The sequence below is a fragment of the Bos indicus x Bos taurus genome, chromosome 11 (assembly GCF_003369695.1).
Source record: "Bos indicus x Bos taurus breed Angus x Brahman F1 hybrid chromosome 11, Bos_hybrid_MaternalHap_v2.0, whole genome shotgun sequence".
NCBI lineage: Eukaryota > Metazoa > Chordata > Mammalia > Artiodactyla > Bovidae > Bos > Bos indicus x Bos taurus.
This window is the reverse complement of record NC_040086.1, coordinates 59,635,435-59,658,967: the sequence shown is the minus strand read 5'-3', so window position 1 is coordinate 59,658,967 and position 23,533 is coordinate 59,635,435. Positions and strand designations below refer to the sequence as shown.

At 35.3% G+C, this 23,533-nt stretch overlaps 1 protein-coding gene across 4 annotated transcripts in view; it reads left to right on the top strand.

Moving 5' to 3' along the window:
• The window catches only part of USP34 (ubiquitin specific peptidase 34), a 240,584-nt gene that overhangs the window by 100,296 nt on the left and 116,755 nt on the right, over positions 1-23,533 (top strand). For all 4 annotated transcript variants that reach the window (XR_003513389.1, XM_027555584.1, XM_027555581.1 and 1 more), the window contains exons 11-20: positions 2,593-2,718; positions 2,904-3,033; positions 3,685-3,720; positions 4,077-4,207; positions 4,475-5,088; positions 7,432-7,646; positions 11,788-11,903; positions 11,994-12,121; positions 19,453-19,542; positions 21,770-21,865. Coding sequence is in view for 3 of the 4 variants with exons in the window: in XM_027555584.1 (XP_027411385.1) it covers positions 2,593-2,718; positions 2,904-3,033; positions 3,685-3,720; positions 4,077-4,207; positions 4,475-5,088; positions 7,432-7,646; positions 11,788-11,903; positions 11,994-12,121; positions 19,453-19,542; positions 21,770-21,865 (1,682 nt within the window). In the remaining variant the exon portion in view is untranslated. The remainder of the gene's footprint in view (positions 1-2,592; positions 2,719-2,903; positions 3,034-3,684; positions 3,721-4,076; positions 4,208-4,474; positions 5,089-7,431; positions 7,647-11,787; positions 11,904-11,993; positions 12,122-19,452; positions 19,543-21,769; positions 21,866-23,533) is intronic.

Sequence of the window (23,533 nt, the reverse complement as noted above, 5' to 3'; positions counted from 1 at the left end):
TTCTCATTTTGTTCAGGCAATATTTTCCTGTCTTCACCCTTTTCCTTTAACTCTTTTAACATTAAGATGTTTCAAGATCTTTTGTTTAGTAATTTCTTTGGGTTTGCATTCTATGAATGATGGTACTTTTGTGTTGATTTATTTATTTGAATGTGCCATCTTTTCCTGTTTCTTTTTATATTTTGTGTTGGTTTTCTTTTTTTTTTTTTGGTTGTAAACAGTGTGAAGTCTACAATATGGTAAATTGGAAAAAAGATTCTCTTCCTTTTTCAGAGTTTGTTCTTTTCTGATTGTTTTTGGGCTAAAGATCAATCTAATGTGAAACTTTATGGACTTTTCATGTTTTTTCCTGAGCCTGTGTCTTTCCCTTACAATGTGTAGTATCTTTCTAAATTTTTCTATACATTCATTCTTTGTTGAGCATCAAAAAGAAAAAAAAAGACATCCTGGTGTGACTTCTTTAATTCTTCCAGTAGACACTTCACCTTATTTGGGTTGAAACAGTGGCAGTTAACCTGCCTGCCTACACCTCAAGCCATCCGATGTAGTGATCCAAGTTCAGAACACAGAAGTTTATTATTTGGAGCACAAGATCATTATTGCCCACCCATGGCTCCAACAAACTGTACCAGCGTCACATTGCTGTCCCCACAGCTTCTTGGCATAGCGTCAAGGACTGGGAAATGGGTAGCTTCTATCACTCTGAAGGCTGAAAATGGCCAGCATTAACAACAGTTTACCAGCCAAGTTTTCCTTTGGGAACGTAAGAGTTCAGATTGGCAACTCCAGAGTTTCGGAATTGTTACCTCATACAGTTTCTGTAGTACTGTTGCTTTTTAGGTACGGAGATGGATTCCTGGCACTTTCTGCCCTACCATCTTCCCTGACATCCTTTTCCTCTCTTTTCTTTTCAATAACTAGTGAAGAGTCTGTGAACCAACTCCACACTGCTGTTTTTACCAGTAACTAAAGCTGTCAATCTTAAAATTTTCTCCTCACTTTTTGGATGTGTTTTCATAATGTGTATCTTGTAAAGAGCCTTATGTGTCTTTTGCCTCCGCTACAGGATTATGTAATTATCTTTTAAGGGTCTTTATTATTTAAAAATAATCAAAATTATATTTATCATGAAAATCCCATTTTATTAATCATTTAAGTTGTCACAAATCATGTTTATTGCATAGAATGTTTTAAATCACATTTTAATTAGGAATGGTATAAATCTAACAGCTACTTGTTGACATAAAGCAAGTATAAACTGTTAGTACAGTCTTAATTAGAATGTTAATATATTAAAACTAATATTCTTAGGTAAAATCTGTAAAATGGGCAGACTTATAACTGATGATTCACTTCTCAAAATCTAATGATGTTTTGGTCTTAAAGTATAGCAATTGTGTAAGTAAACACTGTTGAATCAAATAGTAGATTGAAGTAAATAGAGTAGTTTATTAAAAGTTACCTCACCATAGAGGAATTTTTCCAGTGTTATTTTATTTTACCTCTGTTTCAAACATTAGGTTGTGTATATTTACCCTGATAAGATGATGCAGTATAGAAAAGGTACATGATTTACACCTGAAAAAATATGAAAGTCAGTGTTTAGAATAGAAGGATCTATATTTTCTAATAAATTTTTAATGTATTGAAGATAATAGAATATGTTTTACTTTTGGAGTCCTGAAATTGAGTATTTCTGGCCTAGTCATATTTGTTGCATATCTTGATTTAGCAGTTAACAGCCTTGTAGCTATAAAACATGCTTGTTTTACTGACATTGTAATATTTAGTAGTCATATCTTTTTGAAAATTATATTTTCCCTCATATTTACCTAATTCTGTTTAGTGTAACAAAGTAGACTTTCCTAGTTTATATTATGTAGTCTTTGATTGTAAAGGGGCTTCTGTTTTGACTCTCTTTTAAAAATGAACATGTTATATAAATACTTTATAACCACTTAATATAAGAAATATAATCCAGTTGATCTTTGATCATCATGGGGATTAGAGGTGTCAGCCCTCTGCACAGTCAAAAGTCCATGTATAATTTTACAGTCAGCCTTCCACAGTATCCACAGTTCTGTATCTGTGGAACATATCATTATTAGTGGGGAACAAACCAACCTTGTATAACCACACAGTTCAAACCTATGTTGTTCAAGGGCCCACTGTAAACTTAAAAAATAATATTTATTTGGTTTTCTCTCCTAATTGTAATTTATTTTGTTTTTTATTTCCTGCATTTTAATTTGCTGTTTGCTTGTATATTAGTGATACATTCCTAAATTGGAATTCTTTTTATACTTGGAACTTACAAATCACTTATTGTGGGCTTCCCTCTTGAGGTTAAAAAGTTGTGCTTGTGATTTCTTGGATAAGGTGAAGTTGTGGTAAAGTGTAATTTTATTTTCACAGTTTTATGTACTGTAACTTACATTTGTTAATTTGGTAATTAATACTTTGCTAGTATTGAACATATTAGCATACCAGCCACTTTCTTCACTTTTAAACTTACATAACTTTTTTGCTATCAGCTTATTTATTTATGCAGTATAATTATATTTGACTATTGTCACTACTTTTATTTTCTAGTTGAAACACTGTAGTCGATACATACATGACTTATTTCCTTCACTCATCAAGAATTTGGATCCAGTACCACTTAGACATCTTCTTAATCTGGTTTCGGCTCTTGAGCCAAGTGTTCATACCGAACAGGTAATTGATTCAAAACATAATGAAATTTTTTTTTTGTTAAGTTTTTTAAGTGAAAATTTATTTGTTATTCACATGATTTAACTTGTAGTTTATTACTGTTGGTATTTCATTTAAGCAAAAGCGTATTAAATTTGTTACAATATTTCCTAAAACCTCTAATTTCAACTTCTCCTTTTTTTTTTAAGACATTGTACTTGGCATCGATGTTAATCAAAGCACTATGGAATAATGCGCTAGCAGCTAAGGCCCAGCTATCTAAACAGAGTTCTTTTGCATCTTTATTAAACACTAATCTTCCCATTGGAAATAAGAAAGGTTCGTAAAGTATTATGTAATTTGAAGTGAGTTGTCCCTAGTTTTTAACTCAGATGTGAAGTAGTTTCTGCAAATTAGTTTAAGTTTAATCTCAATTTTGAAATGAGAGCTGTTGGTGTTGTGAAAAGGTTAATAAATTGGAGTGAGCTCATGCTTTTGGTATACTGTTCAAGTAATGGCAATGAAGTTTAAGTAGTTATTGGATCTTGTTTCATTGATATTTTTCCCTTAAAAAAAAAAGTTTCATAAAATCTCTAGAAATTTAAGTTAGAAAACAGTCAACATGTTTTGTTTTAGATGTAGTTTTGAGAATAGAACATAATGATACATTTATCTTTTCATGTTTTCTACTTCACACTTTTCTGTCATTTTAGGTGTTTTGTGTGTGCTTTTACACGTATAGCTTTCTAGGGTTTTCTAAAACTTTACCAACATTACGCCTCTTTTTGGTCTCCTGACATCATATACTACTCTTTCCTTAGGCTTTTCTATGCAGGCTCCCACAGCTACTGTGGCAAGTGGTGGGGTCTTATATTATTACAGGTTTCCCTACCTATATCTTGTTGTTTATGTAATAAGAACAACTGATACATGTCCCAAAGAAATTCAGTCACTTAGAGTATCTCCGTCCTGTTTTTCCTTTTCCTTCAGAGGAAGAAGAGCTCAGAAGAGCTGCACCATCACCTTGTAAGTTGAGTCTTAGAAATGTATGGCAAGATGACTTATAGTTTTATTTTGATGATCATCTAGAGTTAATTGATTTTATATGTGTGTATCAGTTCATTTTGTGCAGGAGATGTAAATCCTTACTAGTTATCAGTCTTACCCTTTTTGTTTAAATCATTAGTGTCTTGACTTCTAATTGAAATCATGTATATTCTCTTTAGAAGTAATTGGCAAGTGTTAACATATTTCCAGATTATATTTTTGGCTACTTGGCATGAAGCTTTGGTATGTCAGAGAATCAAAGGATTATGACATTCTGATAGATCCATATTAATACAAGTAAGAGTAAAAAAAAAACACCCATCATTTTAATATAGGGTCACCTGCAGCCAGTCCTCAAAGCAGTGATAACAGTGATACCCATCAAAGTGGAGGCAGTGACATTGAAATGGATGAGCAACTTATTAATAGAACCAAACATGTGCAACAGCGACTTTCAGATACAGAGGTATGAAAACCCTTTTTTCCTCCCCCTTTAAAGAGTTATTTGGGTTTGTGCCATGTTTATCCTTTGAACTGGGAATATAAACTTGAGCCCTGTTAAGACCTCTCCTATCTTGTTAGTATCATTTAAATTCTTTACTTCTCTTTGAGTTTTTAATTCCATTTTATATTGTTCAAGGAAATATGTGGCAGTCTTTTTAGAAAGTATAGTGTGTTAATGTCATTTCTTACTGGGTTAAATATTTATTTAAGTCTTCATTTCTAAATGTAGGAATCCATGCAGGGAAGTTCTGATGAAACTGCCAACAGTGGTGAAGATGGAAGTAGTGGTCCTGGTAGCAGCAGTGGACATAGTGATGGATCTAGCAATGAGGTGAATTCTAGCCATGCAAGCCAGTCAGCAGGGAGCCCTGGCAGTGAGTTACAGTCAGAAGACATTGCAGATATTGAAGCCCTGAAAGAAGAAGATGAAGATGATGATCATGGTCATAATCCTCCTAAAAGCAGTTGTGGTACGGATCTTCGGAACAGGAAGTTAGAAAGTCAAGCAGGCATTTGCTTAGGGGATTCCCAAGGCCCATCAGAAAGAAGTGGGACAAACAATGGAACAGGAAAGGACCTGGTTTTTAATACTGAGTCAATGCCATCGGTAGATAATAGAATACGAATGCTAGATGCCTGTTCACACTCTGAAGACCCAGAACATGATATTTCGGGGGAAATGAATGCTGCTCATATAGCACAAGCATCTCAGGAATCTTGTATTACACGCACTGGGGACTTTCTTGGGGAGGCTATTGGGAATGAATTATTTAATTGTCGGCAGTTTATAGGTCCACAGCATCACCACCACCACCACCACCACCACCACCACCACCATGATGGGTAAGTCTACCTAAAAATAAAACAGCTTACGTTTTCTTCAGGGAGTTAATTGTAGCCTCCATTTATTCAGTTGTGATAAATTCTAGATCCGTGTTGTCCAATAGGAATATAATGTAAGCTACAAATGCATGTTTCAGATATGTAATTTTTAATTTTCTTTCCTTATTGATTTATGGCTGCATTGTGCAGCTTGAGGGATCTTAGTTTCCCAATCAGGGATCGGACCTGCGATCCCCTGTGGTGGAAGCATGGAGTCTTAACCACTGGACTGCCAGGAAAGTCCCAATTTTTAACTTTCTAATGGGCACATATAAAAAAGCAAGATAAAACAGAGAAGATTGATTTTTAATTATAAATTTTATTTAAAGCAGTAATATCCACGTCATCAGTGTAAAATTATTAACAAACATTCTTTTTTTGTAATGCTAAATTTTCAATAATCTGTGCATATTTACTACTGCTCACATATTCTGTTTAGACCAGCCACTTTTTCCATGTGCAAGGGCCACAGATGGCTAGTGACTGTTGTATAGGAAGTACAGATTTAGATCTTCAACTCCTTGTTAAACTTGCCTAAAAGTAGATAGAAAATTGCTTGTGGGATACTTCCATTAAAATATGATCATGGAAAGGGGAATTTTATGCACATTCCATTTTTAGGATATCAGTAAAGTTAAAGCCTCAGCATAAAGCTTTTTGATCATCTGTGAAATATACCCATTGTGTTTAATAGTGATTCTGTCAGTAGTGTTACAGTATTAGGCAGAGTACTCAATTGTTCTTTCAACATCATTTTCTTGTGTATACAATAGAAACAATAATACCTATCTCTTGGGCTTTATTGTGAGCATTTCATGGGCTGATATGATTGGCATATAATCAGAGCTTAATAAATATTAGCTACTATTTGTTATTATTGTCATTATAAGTAGTAATATTTGAGTTAATGATGAAATAGGGATGAGTGCTTGATCAGACTTTTTCTTAGACCTGACTGTTCGCCAGGCCTTTCAGAATTTAAGATGGTTGTTTGGGAGAATTACATATCCATACATGTTCCTACTTTATTTCCTTTGCTTTTTGGTTCTTATCTTTATTCCATATGAGTATATGGTAATGTTTGTTTTTTATTTTATTTATATATTTATGCAGACTTTCTCCCTAACCCTAATTAGGGTTAGGGTTGGGGAGAAGTGAGGCTTAGTTGTGGTGTGCAGGCTTCTCATTGCAGTGGTTTCTCTGTATTGTGGAGGACAGGCTCTAGGGCCTGCTGGCTTCAGTAGTTGTGGCATGTGGGCTCAGGAGTTGCAGCTCCTGGCCTGGAGCACAGGCTCAATTGTTGTGGTACATGGGTTTAGTTGCTCCATGGAATGTGGGATCTTCCTGAAGCAGAGATTGAACCCATGTCCCCTGCATGGGTAGGTAAATCCTTACCACTTAGCCACCAGGGGAGCCCTGATAACGTTTCTTAGTCTTGACAGGGTTGATGGTTTGGGCCACGTAGTTCTGTGTTTTGGATTTACGGCAGTGTGAATGCTCTCCTGTGCATTGTAGCATGGATGTTTAGCAGCATCCTTAGCCTGTGTCCCTGTATACTAGAGGTATCTCCTATATTGTAATTACCAGAAATTGTTTCTAGACATTTCCTGGATGCCCCCTTGGCCTTCTGATTGAAAACCACTGGTTATGGTCTGACATTACAGAAATGCACGTTCATAATTCTTCCCAGGACATACTGAAGACAAAGCAGTTAGTTCATAAAACCAATGTGGGTAGCAGCATATTCAGTTTGGCACATTATAAATTTCTTTTAGTGTTCACACCAGCCCTCACCTGAAAAGACCTAATGATTTAATTTTTTATGTTACTCATTTCCATATTCTCTGTGTATGGTAACCACTTGTGAAAGTCCCCCAGTTAATACCAACCAAATCTGGATTGCATCTTTAAATTGAAATTTTTTTTTCCTGGTAGTCATTTGATTCTGCAGTGGCTGAACAAAATAAAATTTGAGGTTTCACTTTAAGATCTGAGTTTATAGAATAATTCTAACAGTAAGTTTTACTGATTTTTCTCTAAAATTATTCCCTTTGAAGTTGTTTTAGTGAAGTGTTGATCGACCATATATGTGGATATAATGTAAAGTTAATACATAGTGCTGACTTGTGGGCTTTTATATTTTGTAAGGCTTGTCAGTATCCCATAGTGTTAACAACAAAATGTAGCTTCATTCTTGAGTATGTTGTAACTTGTGCCAGATGTTTTGAGAGAGATTTTTTGTGAATCACAATGTGTGTTTGAATTGTAATTGCTAACTTTGTGCTGCTCTTCTCTGTGTTACAGTCATATGGTTGATGATATGCTCAGTGCAGATGATGTCAGTTGTAGTAGCTCCCAGGTCAGTGCAAAATCAGAAAAAAATATGGCTGATTTTGATGGTGAAGAATCTGGGTGTGAAGAGGAGCTAGTTCAGATTAATTCACATGCAGAGCTAACATCTCATCTCCAACAACATCTTCCCAATTTAGCATCTATTTACCATGAACATCTTAGTCAAGGTAAGGTTCTGTATTAAGTAAAATGTATTCCTTTATTTAAAGTGAATGTAACATATTGTTAAAAGAGATCAACAGTTAATGTTTTTATACTTCATTGTTTTTACCAAATAACTTTCATATTACAGTTTATTTTAACAAAGAAATGAAATTATTATGAATGGTCCATCATGAATATGAAGGCTAGAGTTCCACCAAGAGATATTTAATAAGGAAAGGAAATTAAAAAATAATATGCAAAATTATAGCTTTGTATTTGAGAAAATGTATGGCTATATTGAGCTTCCCTGGTGGCTCAGATGGTAAAACTGTGTGCCTATAATGCAGGAGACCCGGGTTCAGTCCCTGGGTCGGGAATATCTCCTGGAGAAGGAAATAGCAATCCACTCCAGTATTCTTGCCTGGAAAAGCCCATGGATAGAGGAACCTGGTAGGCTACAGTCCATGGGGTCGCAAAGAGTCGGACATGACTGAGCAACTTCACTTTCACTATGGCTATATTAGATTTTATATTCTGGAAGCTTAAGACTTAAAAGTAGGTGATTACACAGAATTTCATATTGTATGGTTCCATTTATATCAAATAACTAAGATATATGGATAGTGGTTCCCTGTGGCTAGGGGTAATTGGGGGAAACAAGAGGAGGGGTGACTGATAAAGGGTAAGGTGTTTCTTTCGTCTGGGGTGATAAAAATGTTCAAAAAATGATGTTCTAATCACTTTAAAATTAATCTTAAAAAAAGTGATAGGACACGACCAAACTTGAATGAATGGAGATTAGAGGATGTTTAAGAATAGAAGAAAGTGAAGGAAGAAAGGGAGAAGTTAGGAGGGAAAACAGTTACAGAATTGGCAATGTCAAGGTCAGTATTCAACCTCTTGCTTGGTTACACACCACCACCATTTGCTAGCCTAGGAAATAGGTTTTGGGATGCCAATAAATGATTAAGTACAACCTGATAGATTAGGTATATGCTGTTACTGCTGTGATTAGACTTAGAGATGCAATTTGTGAATCTTGGAAACAACTTCTGATTTCAGATGTTACTAGCATAGGATCTAGATAAGGTTACTTCAGGATTTTGGAGGATAGGGGATGTGGAGGCATGCCTCATAGCCTGCAGGATCTCCGTTACCCATCCAGGGACCAAACCTGGGCTCTCAGCAGTGAGAGTACAGAGTCCTAACCACTGGACAGCTAGGGAATTCCCTGTTCTGACATTTTTGTTGTTTTGTTATTGTGGTTGTTGAGAAATGAATGGGTTAAGATTGAGCTCAATTGAATTAGATACCATATTTATTAAATTTTTTGCCATTCTTCTTCTATTATAAAGAATTATTCCAACACAGAAAGACAAACAATTTAAAAATGGGTGAAAGATGTGAGTAGTTAATTTTGTTAATACATAAATGAAGATATAGAAATGGTCAGTAAATACATGAAAAGATACTCAATATCGATAGTCATCTGGGAAATGCAAATGAAAACCACAGTGAGATACTTCTATTCACTTGGGATGGGTGAAAAATTAAGGACTTAATGCTATCAAATGACGCTAAAGATGGAGAGCAACTACAGTCTCATACAGTGCTGTCAAGGAGCATAAAATAGTACAGCCAGTTTAGAGTACTGTTTTATCAGTTTCTTACAAAGCTAAATTTGTACTTACCATGTGACGCTGGAATTCCTATTCTACATATTTTACCCAAGATAAATGAAAACATGTCCACAAAAAGAGTTGTACATGAATGTTAACTGGTTCATTTATGAACCTCAACTGGAATTAACTGGTAGATAAACAAATTGTCATATATTCACACAGTGGAACAAAAAGGAAACAGCTACTGATACATTCAACACCATAGATGAATGTAAAAAACATTCTAAGTGAATAAAGCTAGACAGAAGAGTACATACTATATATTATTTATATGCACTTCTAAAATTTCTTAAAGTGATTTGCGGTGGTTGATGTCTACTCAGTGGTTGGTGGTGGGGACTGATTGTAAAGGGACAGAAGAGAACTTTTGGGGGAGATAGAAGTGTTCTGTATCTGATTTTATATTTACATTGTATTTTAATAAAATTAATTTTAAAAAGCAGATACCAGAACAGACAAACCAAAAAAAAAAAAACCCAAACTTAAAAAGTCAAACTGCAGACTGGGAGAATACTTGCAAATCATGTATCTATGGCTTGTATCCAGACCATATAAGAACTTTTACCTTACAACTCAGTAGTAAGACAACCTAATTAAAAATTGGGAGTTGATTTATTTCACCATAGTAGGTACACAAATAGCTTAATAAGCACATGAAAAGATGCTTAGCATCATTAGTCATTAGAGAAATTCAAATAAAAAACAGATCCTACTGCATACCTATGAGAATGGCTAAAATTAAAAAGAAGGACCATAGCTATGTATTGGGGAGAATTTGGAGGAACAGTAACTGGTGCTACAACTGCTTTGGAAAACAATTTGACAGTTTCTTCAAATTTTGAACGTTCACGTATTTGTGTGTTTACCTTATGATCCCACAATTCTAAATATTTACCCAAAAGAAAAAAAAGCATCAGTTCAGTTCAGTCGCTCAGTCGTGTCCAACTCTTTGTGACCCCATGAATCGCAGCACGCCAGGCCTCCCTGTCCATCACCAACTCCCGGAGTTCACCCAGACTCACGTCCATCGAGTCAGTGATGCCATCCAGCCATCTCATCCTCTGTCGTCCCCTTCTCCTCCTGCCCCCAATCCCCTCGCAGCATCAGAGTCTTTTCCAATGAGTCAACTCTTCGCATGAGGTGGCCAAAGTACTGGGGCTTCGTCTGTACAAAGACCGGTTGCATCAGTGTTATGGTAGCACTGTTCATATTAGACAAAAATTGGAAACTTCAAATTTTCATTAATTGGTAGATATATAAACAAAATAATATTTTCATATGATGGACTATTGTTCTGTAATTAAAAAGACCACACTACTGATAGGTACTTCAACGTGGACAAACCTCTAAAAACATTCTGCTAAGTGAGCAAAGTCAGACATAAGACTGTACATGCATATTGTATAATTTCACTTATATGAAATTTCTAGAAAATGCTAATTTGTGGGAGTAGAAAAATAGACTAGGGCTTGGGAATGGGCTCAGGGATTAAATATAATTAATTAGGTATGAGGGAATGTTTTAAGGTGGTAAAAGTGTTCTAAAACCCTATTCTAGTGGTGGTTGCATAATTCTCATTTTATGAAATCAATGTACGTGTACAGTTTAAGAGGAAAATTTCATGTAAAGCTGCTAAAAAAGAAGCAATTCTGCTTAATATAACAGAGCTAGGGAGAATTATTTACTAGAATTTTTGAATTTAATTGAATGTTTTGAATAAATTGTCTGCCTACAATGCGGAAGAGCCAGGTTCAATACCTGGGTTGGGAAGATCTCTTGGAGAAAGAAATGGCAGCCCACCTCAGTATTCTTCCTGGAAAATCCCGTGGACGGAGGAACCGGGTATGCTGCAGTCCATGGGGTCGCAAAGAGTCGGACATGACTGTGCGACTTAACTTTCACTTTCACTTTCTCAATTCAAAAAAGTGTTTAGATATAAGACACTTAACAGAGTTATGTCCCATGGCTATATAGTTAATTCAGTTAGTGTTAGTTGCTTAGTCATGTCTAACTCTGCAACCTGTGGACTATAGCCAGTCAGCCTATGGTATGGTATGGGTAGCCATACCCTTCTCCAGGGGATCTTTCTGACCTAGGGATCAAACCCTCTCCTGTATTGCAGGCAGACTCTTTACCATCTGAGCCATCAACAGTAATTTTTATGTTTGATTTGGGTTTCAGGTATTTGTATACAGTTCTTTTGACATGAGGAAAACATTAAATAATAATACTTAATAGAGCAGAGGCTATGAAATAGTGAAGAGATTATGAAAACTCTTCACTTTAGTAGTATCAAACTAAACAATACTATTCTCTCACTTATAAAGCAACTATTGTAATAATCTTGTTTTTGTCTTGTGATGTAATAAAAGATTTATCATTATACTTCACTTTGAATTTGTTATTTTTATGAATGCTGTAATTCACTTTACAATTTCAGTCAGCTGCATTCCTCTATAGTGTGGTATATTTTGCCCCTCAGGACCTGCAGTTCATAAACATCAATTCAGCAGTAATGCTGTGACAGACATTAATTTGGATAACGTTTGCAAGAAAGGAAACACTTTGTTGTGGGATATAGTCCAGGATGATGATGCAGTAAGTTATTTAATAAAGCCAAAAGACTACAAAATTACAGCAGAATGCAATCAGTGTTAGTAACTTAATGTATGTACATTCTTTTTGTAGGTTAATCTTTCTGAAGGATTAATAAATGAAGCAGAGAAACTTCTCTGTTCCTTAGTATGTTGGTTTACAGATAGACAGATTCGAATGAGATTCATCGAAGGTTGCCTTGAAAATTTAGGAAACAACAGGTAAATAGGAATTGACAGTTTTTTACATGGTAATCATTCATAATTAATATACCATTATTAGCCTTAAAAATTTTTTTTTAAGTAATCGTGGTTTTTGTATTAAACTCTTTCCCCCCACAGTGTTCATATGTTATCACTTGGTCTTGGTTATTTCAACACTTTTTGGCACTCTTGATTAGATCCCCTCTAACAGAAATAAGGGAATAATAATACTGTCTCCTTGATTCTGGGAATGATGGTGATTATTTTCAGATTGAAGTTAAATATTCTTGCGCTATTATATATAAAGGAAGCTAAATATGATAAGTAAACAACTAAGCTGAAATACATACATTTTGATAATGGCATTTTTCTTCCTTCTGAGTGGATTTTTTGACTTCTGTAGTGCATAGAGAATTAGATTAGTATTTTTTATCTGGTTTGACTTCTGCTGTATATATGTATACTTTTTATTGGGGCTCAAATTATTACAAATTTCTTGATTTTCAGTTCTGCTTATTGATACAGTTTCCAGTTTCCCTTGTCTTATACTGCTTTGGTAATATTGTTTCATTCTCTTTCATAGTGAATTCAGTTATTAATTGAACATATTAACATTTTCATTTTACCTCCGCTCAGGCTCAATATAAATGTCTAATTTTATTGAATATTTAACTATGTAAAAAAATATTTTTTGACCTAATTGAATTAGGAAAAATATGTTCAATATTTTATTTTCTACTTTTGGTCTTTAAAGGTCTATAATTTGAACAATCACAGTAGAAAAATTGCTTATTCATGCAGGTGTAAGAAACTACTAATAGGTCCCTGTTAGTGGATCAGTTGGAGAAGGCAGTGGCATCCCACTCCAGTACTGTTGCCTGGAAAATCCCATGGATGGAGGAGCCTGGTAGGCTGCAGTCCATGGGGTCGCGAAGAGTCGGAGATGACTGAGAGACTTCACTTTGACTTTCCGCTTTCATGCATTGGAGAAGGAAATGGCACCCCACTCCAGTACTGTTGCCTGGAGAATCCCATGGACGGAGAAGCCTGGTAGGCTGCAGTCCACGGGGTTGCACAGAGTCGGACACGACTGAAACGGCTTAGCAGCAGCAGCAGCAGCAGTGGATCAGTTGCCTCATTCAACATGTATTTAAAAGGAACGCTTTTAATGGCTGGATGATATTTCATAATTTATATACGTATTACAGAAGTTAATTTTAAAATGTTAATTGTCTTTTAATAGTCTTCCTGAAGCTACTGAACATTTTTTTAAGTTGTATCAATTTTTATTCCCCATATGTGCATCTGCATATTGTATGGCCCAGCAGTTCACTGCAAAGTATGTGGCTTACAATAATACATCCAGATGGTCACCAAAAGACATATTCAAGGATGTTCATAAAAACATTATTCAAAATAACTGTTCTTTGTACTGCTGTCCACATGCCAAAAACAGAATAAGAAGGAAAAATTAAATTGTGGACTGTTTGTTAAATAAAATGTTTATAACAGTAGCAATGAAAGAACTACAACTGCAAGGAATAGTGTGGTTGAATCTCACAATCATAATGTTGAGTGAAAGAAGCCGTAATAAAAAGGCTTATTTCTATCACTCTCGTTATGTAGAGTTTAAAAACAAGAAACCTATTTAATAGTTGGGATAATGGTTACTCTTGGGTTGTCAGTGACTAGAAAGGGGGCTCTTCCCAAGTCTTCTGGGATGCTGGTGAGGATTTCTTTCTTAATGGGGGTACATATTACATACGTATGTTCACCTCCTCATTTTGAATTGTCACTTAATTTTATACATGTTTTTACATGAATGTTACACTTAAATATAAAAAGCTATGTGAAAGAGGAAATATTATGTAGCCTTTGAGTCATACATTTTCAAAAGTTGTATATTAATATGGGCATATACTCATAGGCCCATTTGTTTTTAATAAAAAGATAATAAGCAATATGTGAGGCTGTAGAGTAGTTACTTCTAGGAGGATTCAGTTATTTTTTTTTTCTTCTTTATGCTTTTCTATTTTCCAGTTTTTCCATAATGAGCACTTATTTCTCCAAGGGTATCTTAACAGAGACAGTAGGAAAACTGTATAAAACTGTATGGAAAATTTCCAACTTGAATTTTTAGTAAGCTTTAATTTGTTCAGTCCCAAATAACTTGAAAAGATACGCATTTTCATTTGTTGGAGGCAATCCTATACCCCAGTTATAGTTACTTAATGGTGTATGGAAAATATAGTAAATATAACTATTATATTGATGTTAAATTTGCCCTCAGAATTTACTCCTTAGAGGGTTGTTGTATTTATTATTCTAGTCTTAGTATTAATGTATCATATATACCAATGCTTAGAGCATAGTAGCATTTTTTAGCCTGGATATATACAACATATCCAGTGTACACCAACTGAACTTACTAAAGTTATGCAAATTAAAAATTAGTTTTGAACATCTTTTTAGAAAACCATTATTAGTTTCAGTTTCCTGATGAATCAGTGGTTTTTAACTGGAGTGATTCTTCCTTGGCAGTATCAATACTTGGAGATATCTTTGGTTGATACATTGATGAGTTGAATTGGAGATGTTACTTTGAGCCAGGGGTACTACTAAACATCCTTCAATACAGAGGACAGCGTTTCACAAAGGAGAATTGTGTGAAATGTCAGTAGTGACATCAGAGTCTAAGAAGTCCTAAACACAAGAATACTTTCTCCAAGCCTAGCCCCCTGTGTTTGTCATCTCTGTAGGAAAGGAGTGTTGAGAAAGGGTGTTAATAGGAAAGCTCTTCCTTATGTTGAAACAGATGGACCACGGCAACCTACTCATACACCATTTTCTGACATGTTACCCCCAAATCCCCACAGATGTCTACTTCTTGATAATGTCAATTTTTTACATACTTTACAGAGGTTTTATTTTTTTTAAATTTTCTTTGTGCTCATTTTGATTTTCTTTCTAGTTCCTCACTTGCTGTGGTTTATAGACCTTTCAGCAATTTTTTTTTTTTTTGCTTTTCTATGATCATATTACAGTTTATTTTACAGAATGAACTTAGCTTTCTTTTGAACAGCAGTTTTTCCTTATTACTTCTAAGGGGGCTTAGAGATCTGAAAAAGAAAAAGTCTTCCATAAATTGTCCATAATTCTGCCATTTATATGGAACCCACCATAAACGCTTTAAAACATGCAGCATGTGACATATGCACTTTTAGTCTTAGGCAGGTTGTTTTATGAGCTGTATAATGACATTTCCGTGGCGCAGGAAGTTTAAAGTTATACACAGAAACACAGAGTAGACTGGTTTGCAGAATGTTGTCATAAAATGAGAGCATGAGGTGGACAGTAACTCCCACAATGAAAAGTCCATGACTTTCCAGCTTAGAATTTGTTACTTTGGGTCAGTGAGATAAGACTGCTGTCCAGTGAGTAGGGTGGAAGTAAGGGTTGAGTTGTAATCAGCCCCTTTGATGTTTTATGTGTATTAGAAGACAGGTGTTCACATTCTGTGCTACCTAGCACAGAATCAGAATCTGTGCTACTTAGCAAGAATTGATTTGAGACTCTGGGAACCTGTCCATTTTGTGCTTTTTTTTTTTTTTTTTTCCTATTTTGTACTAGGTAGTTTAATCCATGTGTGAAATTTTTTGCCTTAGAATACATAAGTGAAAATTCTTATACATATTAGGGATTTGTTTAGAGGTTCATATAATTAAGAAATGGATGGTACTATGTACTTTTTTTTGGTTTTGTTTCCTCTCTGTAAAGACAGTATTACATAATAGCATTTCATGTCAACTGTTGGTATATACTATAATTCAGAATGACTGAATAGCATTTTGTAGAACACACCAGTCTTCTTCAAATATGGAGTCTAGGGAAACCATCCAAATGTGACTTTTTTAATTGTGAAGCCCACCAGCAAATGTGTTCATTCTCCTGCTACTGCTAAGTCGCTTCAGTTGTGTCCGACTGTGCGACCCCATAAATGGCAGCCCACCAGGCTCCGCCGTCCCTGGGATTGTCCAGGCAAGAACACTGGAGTGGGTTGCCATTTCCTTCTCCAATGCAGGAAAGTGAAAAGTGAAAGTGAAGTTGCTTAGTTGTGTCCGACTCTTCGCGACCCCATGGACTGCGGGCAAGAGTACTGGAATGGGGTGCCATTGTCTTCTCCGGTTCATTCTCCTAAGCGTGGGTAATTCTTAGAGTCATACCACACTGTTGTTTAGTAATAAGCTTCTGGTTACAACAAAAACTTGGAATTAAGCAAAAAACCAGAGCAGTTTTAAGATGATAGCATTTTTCCTGATTCTAAACTTAGCGCAGTAGTCCCTGGGTATCTGTGGGGCACTGGTTCCTGGATTCCTCTGCAGATACCCAAATCTACAAGGGCTCAGGTCCTTCATAGACAGTAGTGTAGGACAGTCAGCTCTCTGTATCCCCAGATAAGGAACCTGTGGCTATGGAGAGCTAACTGTATCTTGTTATTCAGGACTGTTGTTCCTTTTTATCTTAAATCTGTTGTTGCCCAGGGTTGTATGTTTTCATATTTAAAATTTTCACTCTTGGAAGAATTTGTGAAATATAAGTATGAATATAATTTCTGTTTTTTGTAAGCATATCAGCAATGAAAACTATTTGGGCAAAAAAGTTGATAAGGTAACAGTTCTTCCAGGAGAAATGCTATAACATTTTTAAAAAATTTAGAAAAGTTTTATTGGAGTGTGGTTGATGCACAGTGTTGTGTAGTTTCTGCTGTACAGCATGATATGATTTTAATTGGAACAAGTTGATACATCTGTTCTTGCGAAGTTTCCATTAACATTGAAATATAAATTATTGTTATCACCAAGTAAGTTAATTATCTTCCACTGTTACCCGCTCAGAGCCTGGCATCCTGTTCTCTAATGTCAAGCATCATGTGCTTGCTTCTACATTTTATAAAATGAAATCATGTTCATTGTAGAAAACTTGGAAAGTAAATTTAAACAATTTAGACTCTTAACAGCATTGAATGCAAAAGAGGAAATAAGATTTTCAGAAAATATACAACTGTTGCACAGTATAAGACTTGCTTTAATGAGCTATGGTATATCTAGTCTGTCTGTCTGTATATTTTAAAATTTGAAATTACACTAGGCAAATAATTTTGGAATTTGCTTCTGTGATTTTAGGTGAAATTTTCCTGTGTCCTTTTTTCATTGTGTTATCTTACTGATTTTGTGCTTATAAAGTCAAATAATGTATATGTATACATTCTAGTTTTTTATGTCTTAATTTTTGGGAAAAACTCTTCTAATGTTTCTGAAATTTTGACAGAAGATTTTAGATAAATAATCTAAAATTGAAACTGATTTCTCCTGATCCTCTATGGTCTATCTTCCTAAGCACCACTACTGTGCAACTTGCTGAAGAATATTAAAAATTTTAATATTTAAAAATATACTAAACGTTTAAGTGTTTTTAAATATTTAAAGAATCTTTACTTTGCACTTACTAGATACCAGGCATTTACTGTCTTTATTTCTTCACTGTATGCTTATTATTATTGGCCATACCTTGAGACATGGGGACCTTCTCCATCCAGAGATTGAATCTGTGTCCCTGCAGTGGAAGCCCAGTCTTAACTCTTGGACCACTGGGGAAGTCCACTGTATATTCTTACATACTAATGTCGTTTTGATCTTCTGACGTTCTCTTAGCATGCTGTCTTCTGGTAATATTTTCTTCTTTGTACTTCAGAACTGTAATATAACATTGTACATTGTTGTTCTTCTTCCTTACTTGAAAATCTTGCTTTTAAGTTCTTTGCTGGTTTGTTGTTTGTTGTTTGAGGAAATATATACTCAGCACGCACATATGCGGGAATTTTTAATGAATAAGACAGTCTGCTCACATAGAGCATATTCTAGTGGTAGCATTAAATAAAGGAATATTCATTAGGTGATGATGATGAATAAAAATTGTAAAGGAGTCAATAAAGAGGTTCGTGGAGCAGTGGGAAGGTGTTATTTAATTATTGAGTTGTCAGGGTCATTGTTTCTGTTGATATTGAGGGAACCTTAATACAGTGGGGGAAGGAGTCCTTCAAGTAGATATTTAGGTAAAGAGCATTCCAAGCATAGGCAATAGCAAAGCCCCTGAAGCAGGAATGTGCTTGTGTGTGCTGATGGAATAGCTCAAGGAGGATGGGAAGGAAAAGAGGTTACACTGATAGAAGAAATGGGGACAGATCACATGTGGCTTTGTAATCAAATTTAAGTACTTTGGATTTTATTTAGAAAGATGAAATTTTGCAGTTTCTCCTGCTTGGCGTTTGCCATGATTTTCCTCCTATTTAGAAGTGTAGCCTTGTATACTAATATTCCTGGTACTCCTCTCGAAAAGAGTAGGCATTTTTGAGGACTTACTTGTACTCCGTATTTGTTAGTAGGGTGCCAAATTAAAAAAAAATAATTCTTTCATGAAGCAATACTGCTCCTAAGCTTAAAAATAAAATATTAGAGTTTGTTGTGCTTCTTTCAGGGCTCATGGAAGCAGCCTTCTTGCCTACTAGGAATTCTGGGATTTGTATATCAGTGTGTTCCCTGTCCCCCTTTTCTTCCAGAAGATAGACATACTCAGATCTTCTTGAGGTCTTTGAGTGATTTCATGTTGCCTTTTGGCTCCTTAAGGAGCCAAACCTCAAGGCTTCTTGAGGTTTATGGTGTGCTTCTGTTATTAACATTGCTCATAATGCAGTGATTGTCAGTTTAGATACAGTTTATATTAAGTGAGAGATAGGGGGAAAGTGATAATTTATGTAGTTTGAAAAGTGTTCTCTATATTTATTGTTTGTGGTCCACAAACCAGCAGTTTGAGTATCACTTGTGAGCTTATTAGAAATGCAATCCTGAACCTACCCCAGACCTACTGGATCAGAGTTGGCACTTTAAGACTAAACTTTGAGAAGCCCTGCTCTAGATAATTGACTCAACCTGCTGCTGCTTGTTTTCCTTGATTAAATCCTGAGAAACACCTATGACTGTTAAAAGAAAACTTCCATTAAAAATTTTTATATTTAAAAGCGCTTCACTTTTCTTTTATACTCAGATATTTATATAGTATATTTTACTTTAAAAGTTTTGGATTGAATTTTTTAAAACTTAGATTTCTTGCCACAGTGGATAATAAGCTGATACTTTAGAGAAAAAACTCTAATGTTTGCATAGAAGCATCTGTAAAATTCATTAATTCTTTTTGTGTTTGATTTTAAATAACTGAATTTCTGTTAAGAGCTAGAATTACTGATAGTAGTTAAAATTATTTTTTTCTATAAATATCTGTTTTTGTTATTTCAGATCAGTAGTAATTTCACTTCGTCTTCTTCCAAAACTCTTTGGTACCTTTCAGCAGTTTGGGAGCAGTTATGATACACATTGGATTACAATGTAAGTAAATAAAAGAAAGTATTCATTTTCAAGACTTTTTCCAATCATAATTCTCAGTTTTTGAGTAACTTATCAGCTGCTAATTTGTACAAGGAAAATATGAATTTTGTGTAATTCAAATGTTTTCTTAGATTTCTGAGGTGCTGTTTCTGCCACTTAGCACCATGGAGATTATATATACCCCTGCCAGTAGGAAATCTGACCTTTGTATTCATTGTAGCTTGAGAAAAATAGTGTAGCAATTAATGCTTTAATTTTCAGGTAAAGATTTTTTAGTGTGTTTGATCATGGCAAAAGACTCCTGAAGAGGATCCACATGTTGAACATTCTAGGATGCTTTTAATTTTTATCCATGATTGAAATTGGTTGTAGGCATTGCATCATGTTAGGAATAATTTTGAAACCACTGTGTTACTCTTTTACATACATAGAGAACTTATGATTAATGTTAAAGAATTCTTTCAACGATAGTGTGCTGTTGATGTGATATTGATCTAATATTTGAGAAAATTCTGGTGAAAGTTCACTATCATGAGTATTTCATTAACCTCTGAGAATGTGTAACTTGCTTTATTCAAAATAGCCTTTTTGGAGAGATTTCAGAAACTTAAAATTTAGGAAAAATTAGACTTGTTGAAGGATTTATTTATGAAATCATGTAGGATGGAATTTTATATAATTCCTTCTCAAAACTAAGATTAGTTGGTAAGAATACTTTTCTTTCAAAATGAGTATGATTTAAAAAATTTGTAGACATCTAAAGATGGGAAGCTCCTCTGGAGAAGGGAATGGCAATCCACTCCAGTATTCTTGTCTGGAGAATTCCATGGACAGAGAAACCTGGTGGGCTATGGTCTGTGGGGTCACAAAGAGTTGGACACAAGTGAGTAACTAATACACACACAAATAAAATGAAGTTAGCTCTTCTGAGTTACAGCCCTTACTGTTTATTTTTCTTTTAATAGGGGATTGGTTTAACCTGAACCTCTATTACTGTTTTTTAAAAAGCATATTAAAAAAGCTCTTTCTTTGATTAATTTTTACAGTGTGATCCTAGTGACAGTTCTATTTGTGACTGCAAGGAGGGTCTTTGGACAGAGGAGTAGGGGAAAGCATTTAGCATCCTTTAAGTACAAGAGTAGCATGAGTTTTATTTCATTTACTCTTCTCTTAGTTTTTAAATGGCCAAATTACAAAATTCAAAAGCATTAAAGTGATTCAGTTGTAGCTCACCTGGGCAAGTTGGTATTGCAGTCATTTGAGGAGGTTTATATTAAGGAGTTACAGAGGCTAACATTCTAATGGAAGTGGGAAGCTCTGAATATTCAGTTACTTATCAAGTATATTGGGGCTTCCTGGTAGCTCAGATGGTAAAGAATTGCCTGGGTTGGGAAGATCCCCTGGAGAAGGGAATGGCAACCCACTCCAGTATTCTTGCCTGGAGAATTCCATGGACAGAGGAGCCTAGTGGGCTATAGTTCATGGGGTTGCAAAGAGTTGGACACAGCTGAGTGACTAACATACTTACTTATTTATCAAGTATATTGAGTTGAAACCCTTTTAGCTTGTTTTTTGTGTACTGTGTGCTCAGTCACCAATTAATTCCTCCTCCAGGGGATCTTCCCAACCCAGGGATTGAACCAGAGTATCCTGTGTCTTCTGCATTGACTGGTGGATTTTTAACCACTGAGCCACCTATGAAACCCCTAGCTTGTTTCTTATTTAAACATAAATAAGCTCTGTTAATTCTCATGTGAGACTGGTGTCCTTTATCTTACTAGGTGGATCACTTAAAAGAACTCTGAGCTCCTGCAGTTAATTGGCATCAATAATAGCAAAAACTTGCACTTGGTGTGAGTCTGTTATATGCAGTAGCACTCAACGTTTGATTTGATATGTATTTTCTCTTAAACTCTTAGGGTCCATATTTTAAAATTGGAAATTATCTCTGATCATCTTAGTAAATCTTCAGGTAACCAGCAAACTGACAGGCTGGCATGGACTGTATTGTGCTGTTTTTTTTAAAACATTAACTCATGTTAGTCATTTATTTAGCATTTGACCAGACATTTTATTCCCTACACAGAGATTGAATATTTTGAGATTTAAACACAATCATACTATAACTTCATAAAAATTAAGGTGCACTATAGTGTTTTTCTCTGTTCTAGAATAGATTTATCTCACCCTGTGCCTCTGAAATTATTTTCTCTTTTAATTGGTTCAGGTGGGCAGAAAAAGAACTGAACATGATGAAGCTTTTCTTTGATAATTTGGTATACTATATTCAAGCTGTAAGAGAAGGCAGACAAAAGCATGCATTGTAAGTATACTTTAACTAGGTAAGGTATGTGTAGTGTTGATTGTCTTTGCTTTGAAAGATAAGATAATTTTTCAGTTTTCCATTCCTTTTTTTTGTATAATAAATATAATGAAAAATAGTTATAAAATTATAAGAGGAAGTTTCTTTTTTAATATGACTTTTGTAAGGTTATTTTAATAATGCTTAACCTTAGGGAAATACAAACTATATAACTTTAGGAGTTGATTTACCTTCACTATAGATTCTTTTCATAAGGCAGTGTTTTTAGGAATCAAAAGTAAATACTTTTTTCAGAAGTCACCAGTTTTGTATTCAGTTCAGTTCAGTCGCTCAGTCGTGTCCGACTCTTTGCGACCCCATGAATTGCAGCACGCCAGGCCTCCCTGCCCATCACCAACTCCCAGAGTTCACTCAGACTCACGTCCATCGAGTCAGTGATGCCATCCAGCCATCTCATCCTCTGTCGTCCCCTTCTTCTCCTGCCCCCAATCCCTCCCAGCATCAGAGTCTTTTCCAATGAGTCAACTCTTTGCATGAGGTGGCCAAAGTACTGGAGTTTCAGCTTTAGCATCATTCCTTCCAAAGAAATCCCAGGCTGATCTCTTTCAGAATGGACTGGTTGGATCTCCTTGCAATTCAAGGGACTCTCAAGAGTCTTCTCCAACACCACACTTCAAAAGCATCAATTCTTCAGCGCTCAGGTTGCTTCACAGTCGAACTCTCACATCCATACATGACCACTGGAAAAACCATAGCCTTGACTAGACGGACCTTTGTTGGCAAAGTAATGTCTCTGCTTTTGAATATGCTATCTAGGTTGGTCATAACTTTTCTTCACAGGAGTAAGCGTCTTTTAATTTCATGGCTGCAATCACCATCTGCAGTGATTTTTGAATCCAAAAAAATAAAGTCTGACACTGTTTCCACTGTTTCCCCATCTATTTCCCATAAAGTGATGGGACCAGATGCCATGATCTTCGTTTTCTGAATGTTGAGTTTTAAGCCAACTTTTTTACTCTGCTCTTTCATCTTCATCAAGAGGCTTTTTAGTTCCTCTTCACTTTCTGCCATAAGGGTGTTGTCATCTGCATATCTGAGGTTATTGATATTTCTCCTGGCAATCTTGATTCCAGCTTGTGCTTCTTCCAGCCCAGCGTTTTTCATGATGTACTCTACATAGAAGTTAAATAAGTAGGGTGACAATACACAGCCTTGACGTACTCCTTTTCCTATTTGGAACCAGTCTGTTGTTCCATGTCCAGTTCTAACTGTTGCTTCCTGACCTGCATACAGATTTCTCCAGAGGCAGGTCAGGTGGTCTGGTATTCCCATCTCTTTCAGAATTTTCCTCAGTTTATTGTGATCCACACAGTCAAAGGCTTTGGCGTATTAGGGCATTGTAAATATAATATGATTTAATATTATTTTAAGTAATCCAGTTGTGCATGTGACTGGTGATAGAAGCAAAGTCTGATTTTGTAAAGAGCAATATTGCATAGGAACCTGGAATATTAAGTCCATGAATCAAGGCAAATTGGAAGTGGTCAAATAGGAGATGGCAAGAGTGAACATTGACATTTTAGGACTCAGTGAACTAAAATGGACTGGAATGGATGACTTTAACTCTGATGACCATTATATCTACTATTGTGTGTAAGAATCCCTTAG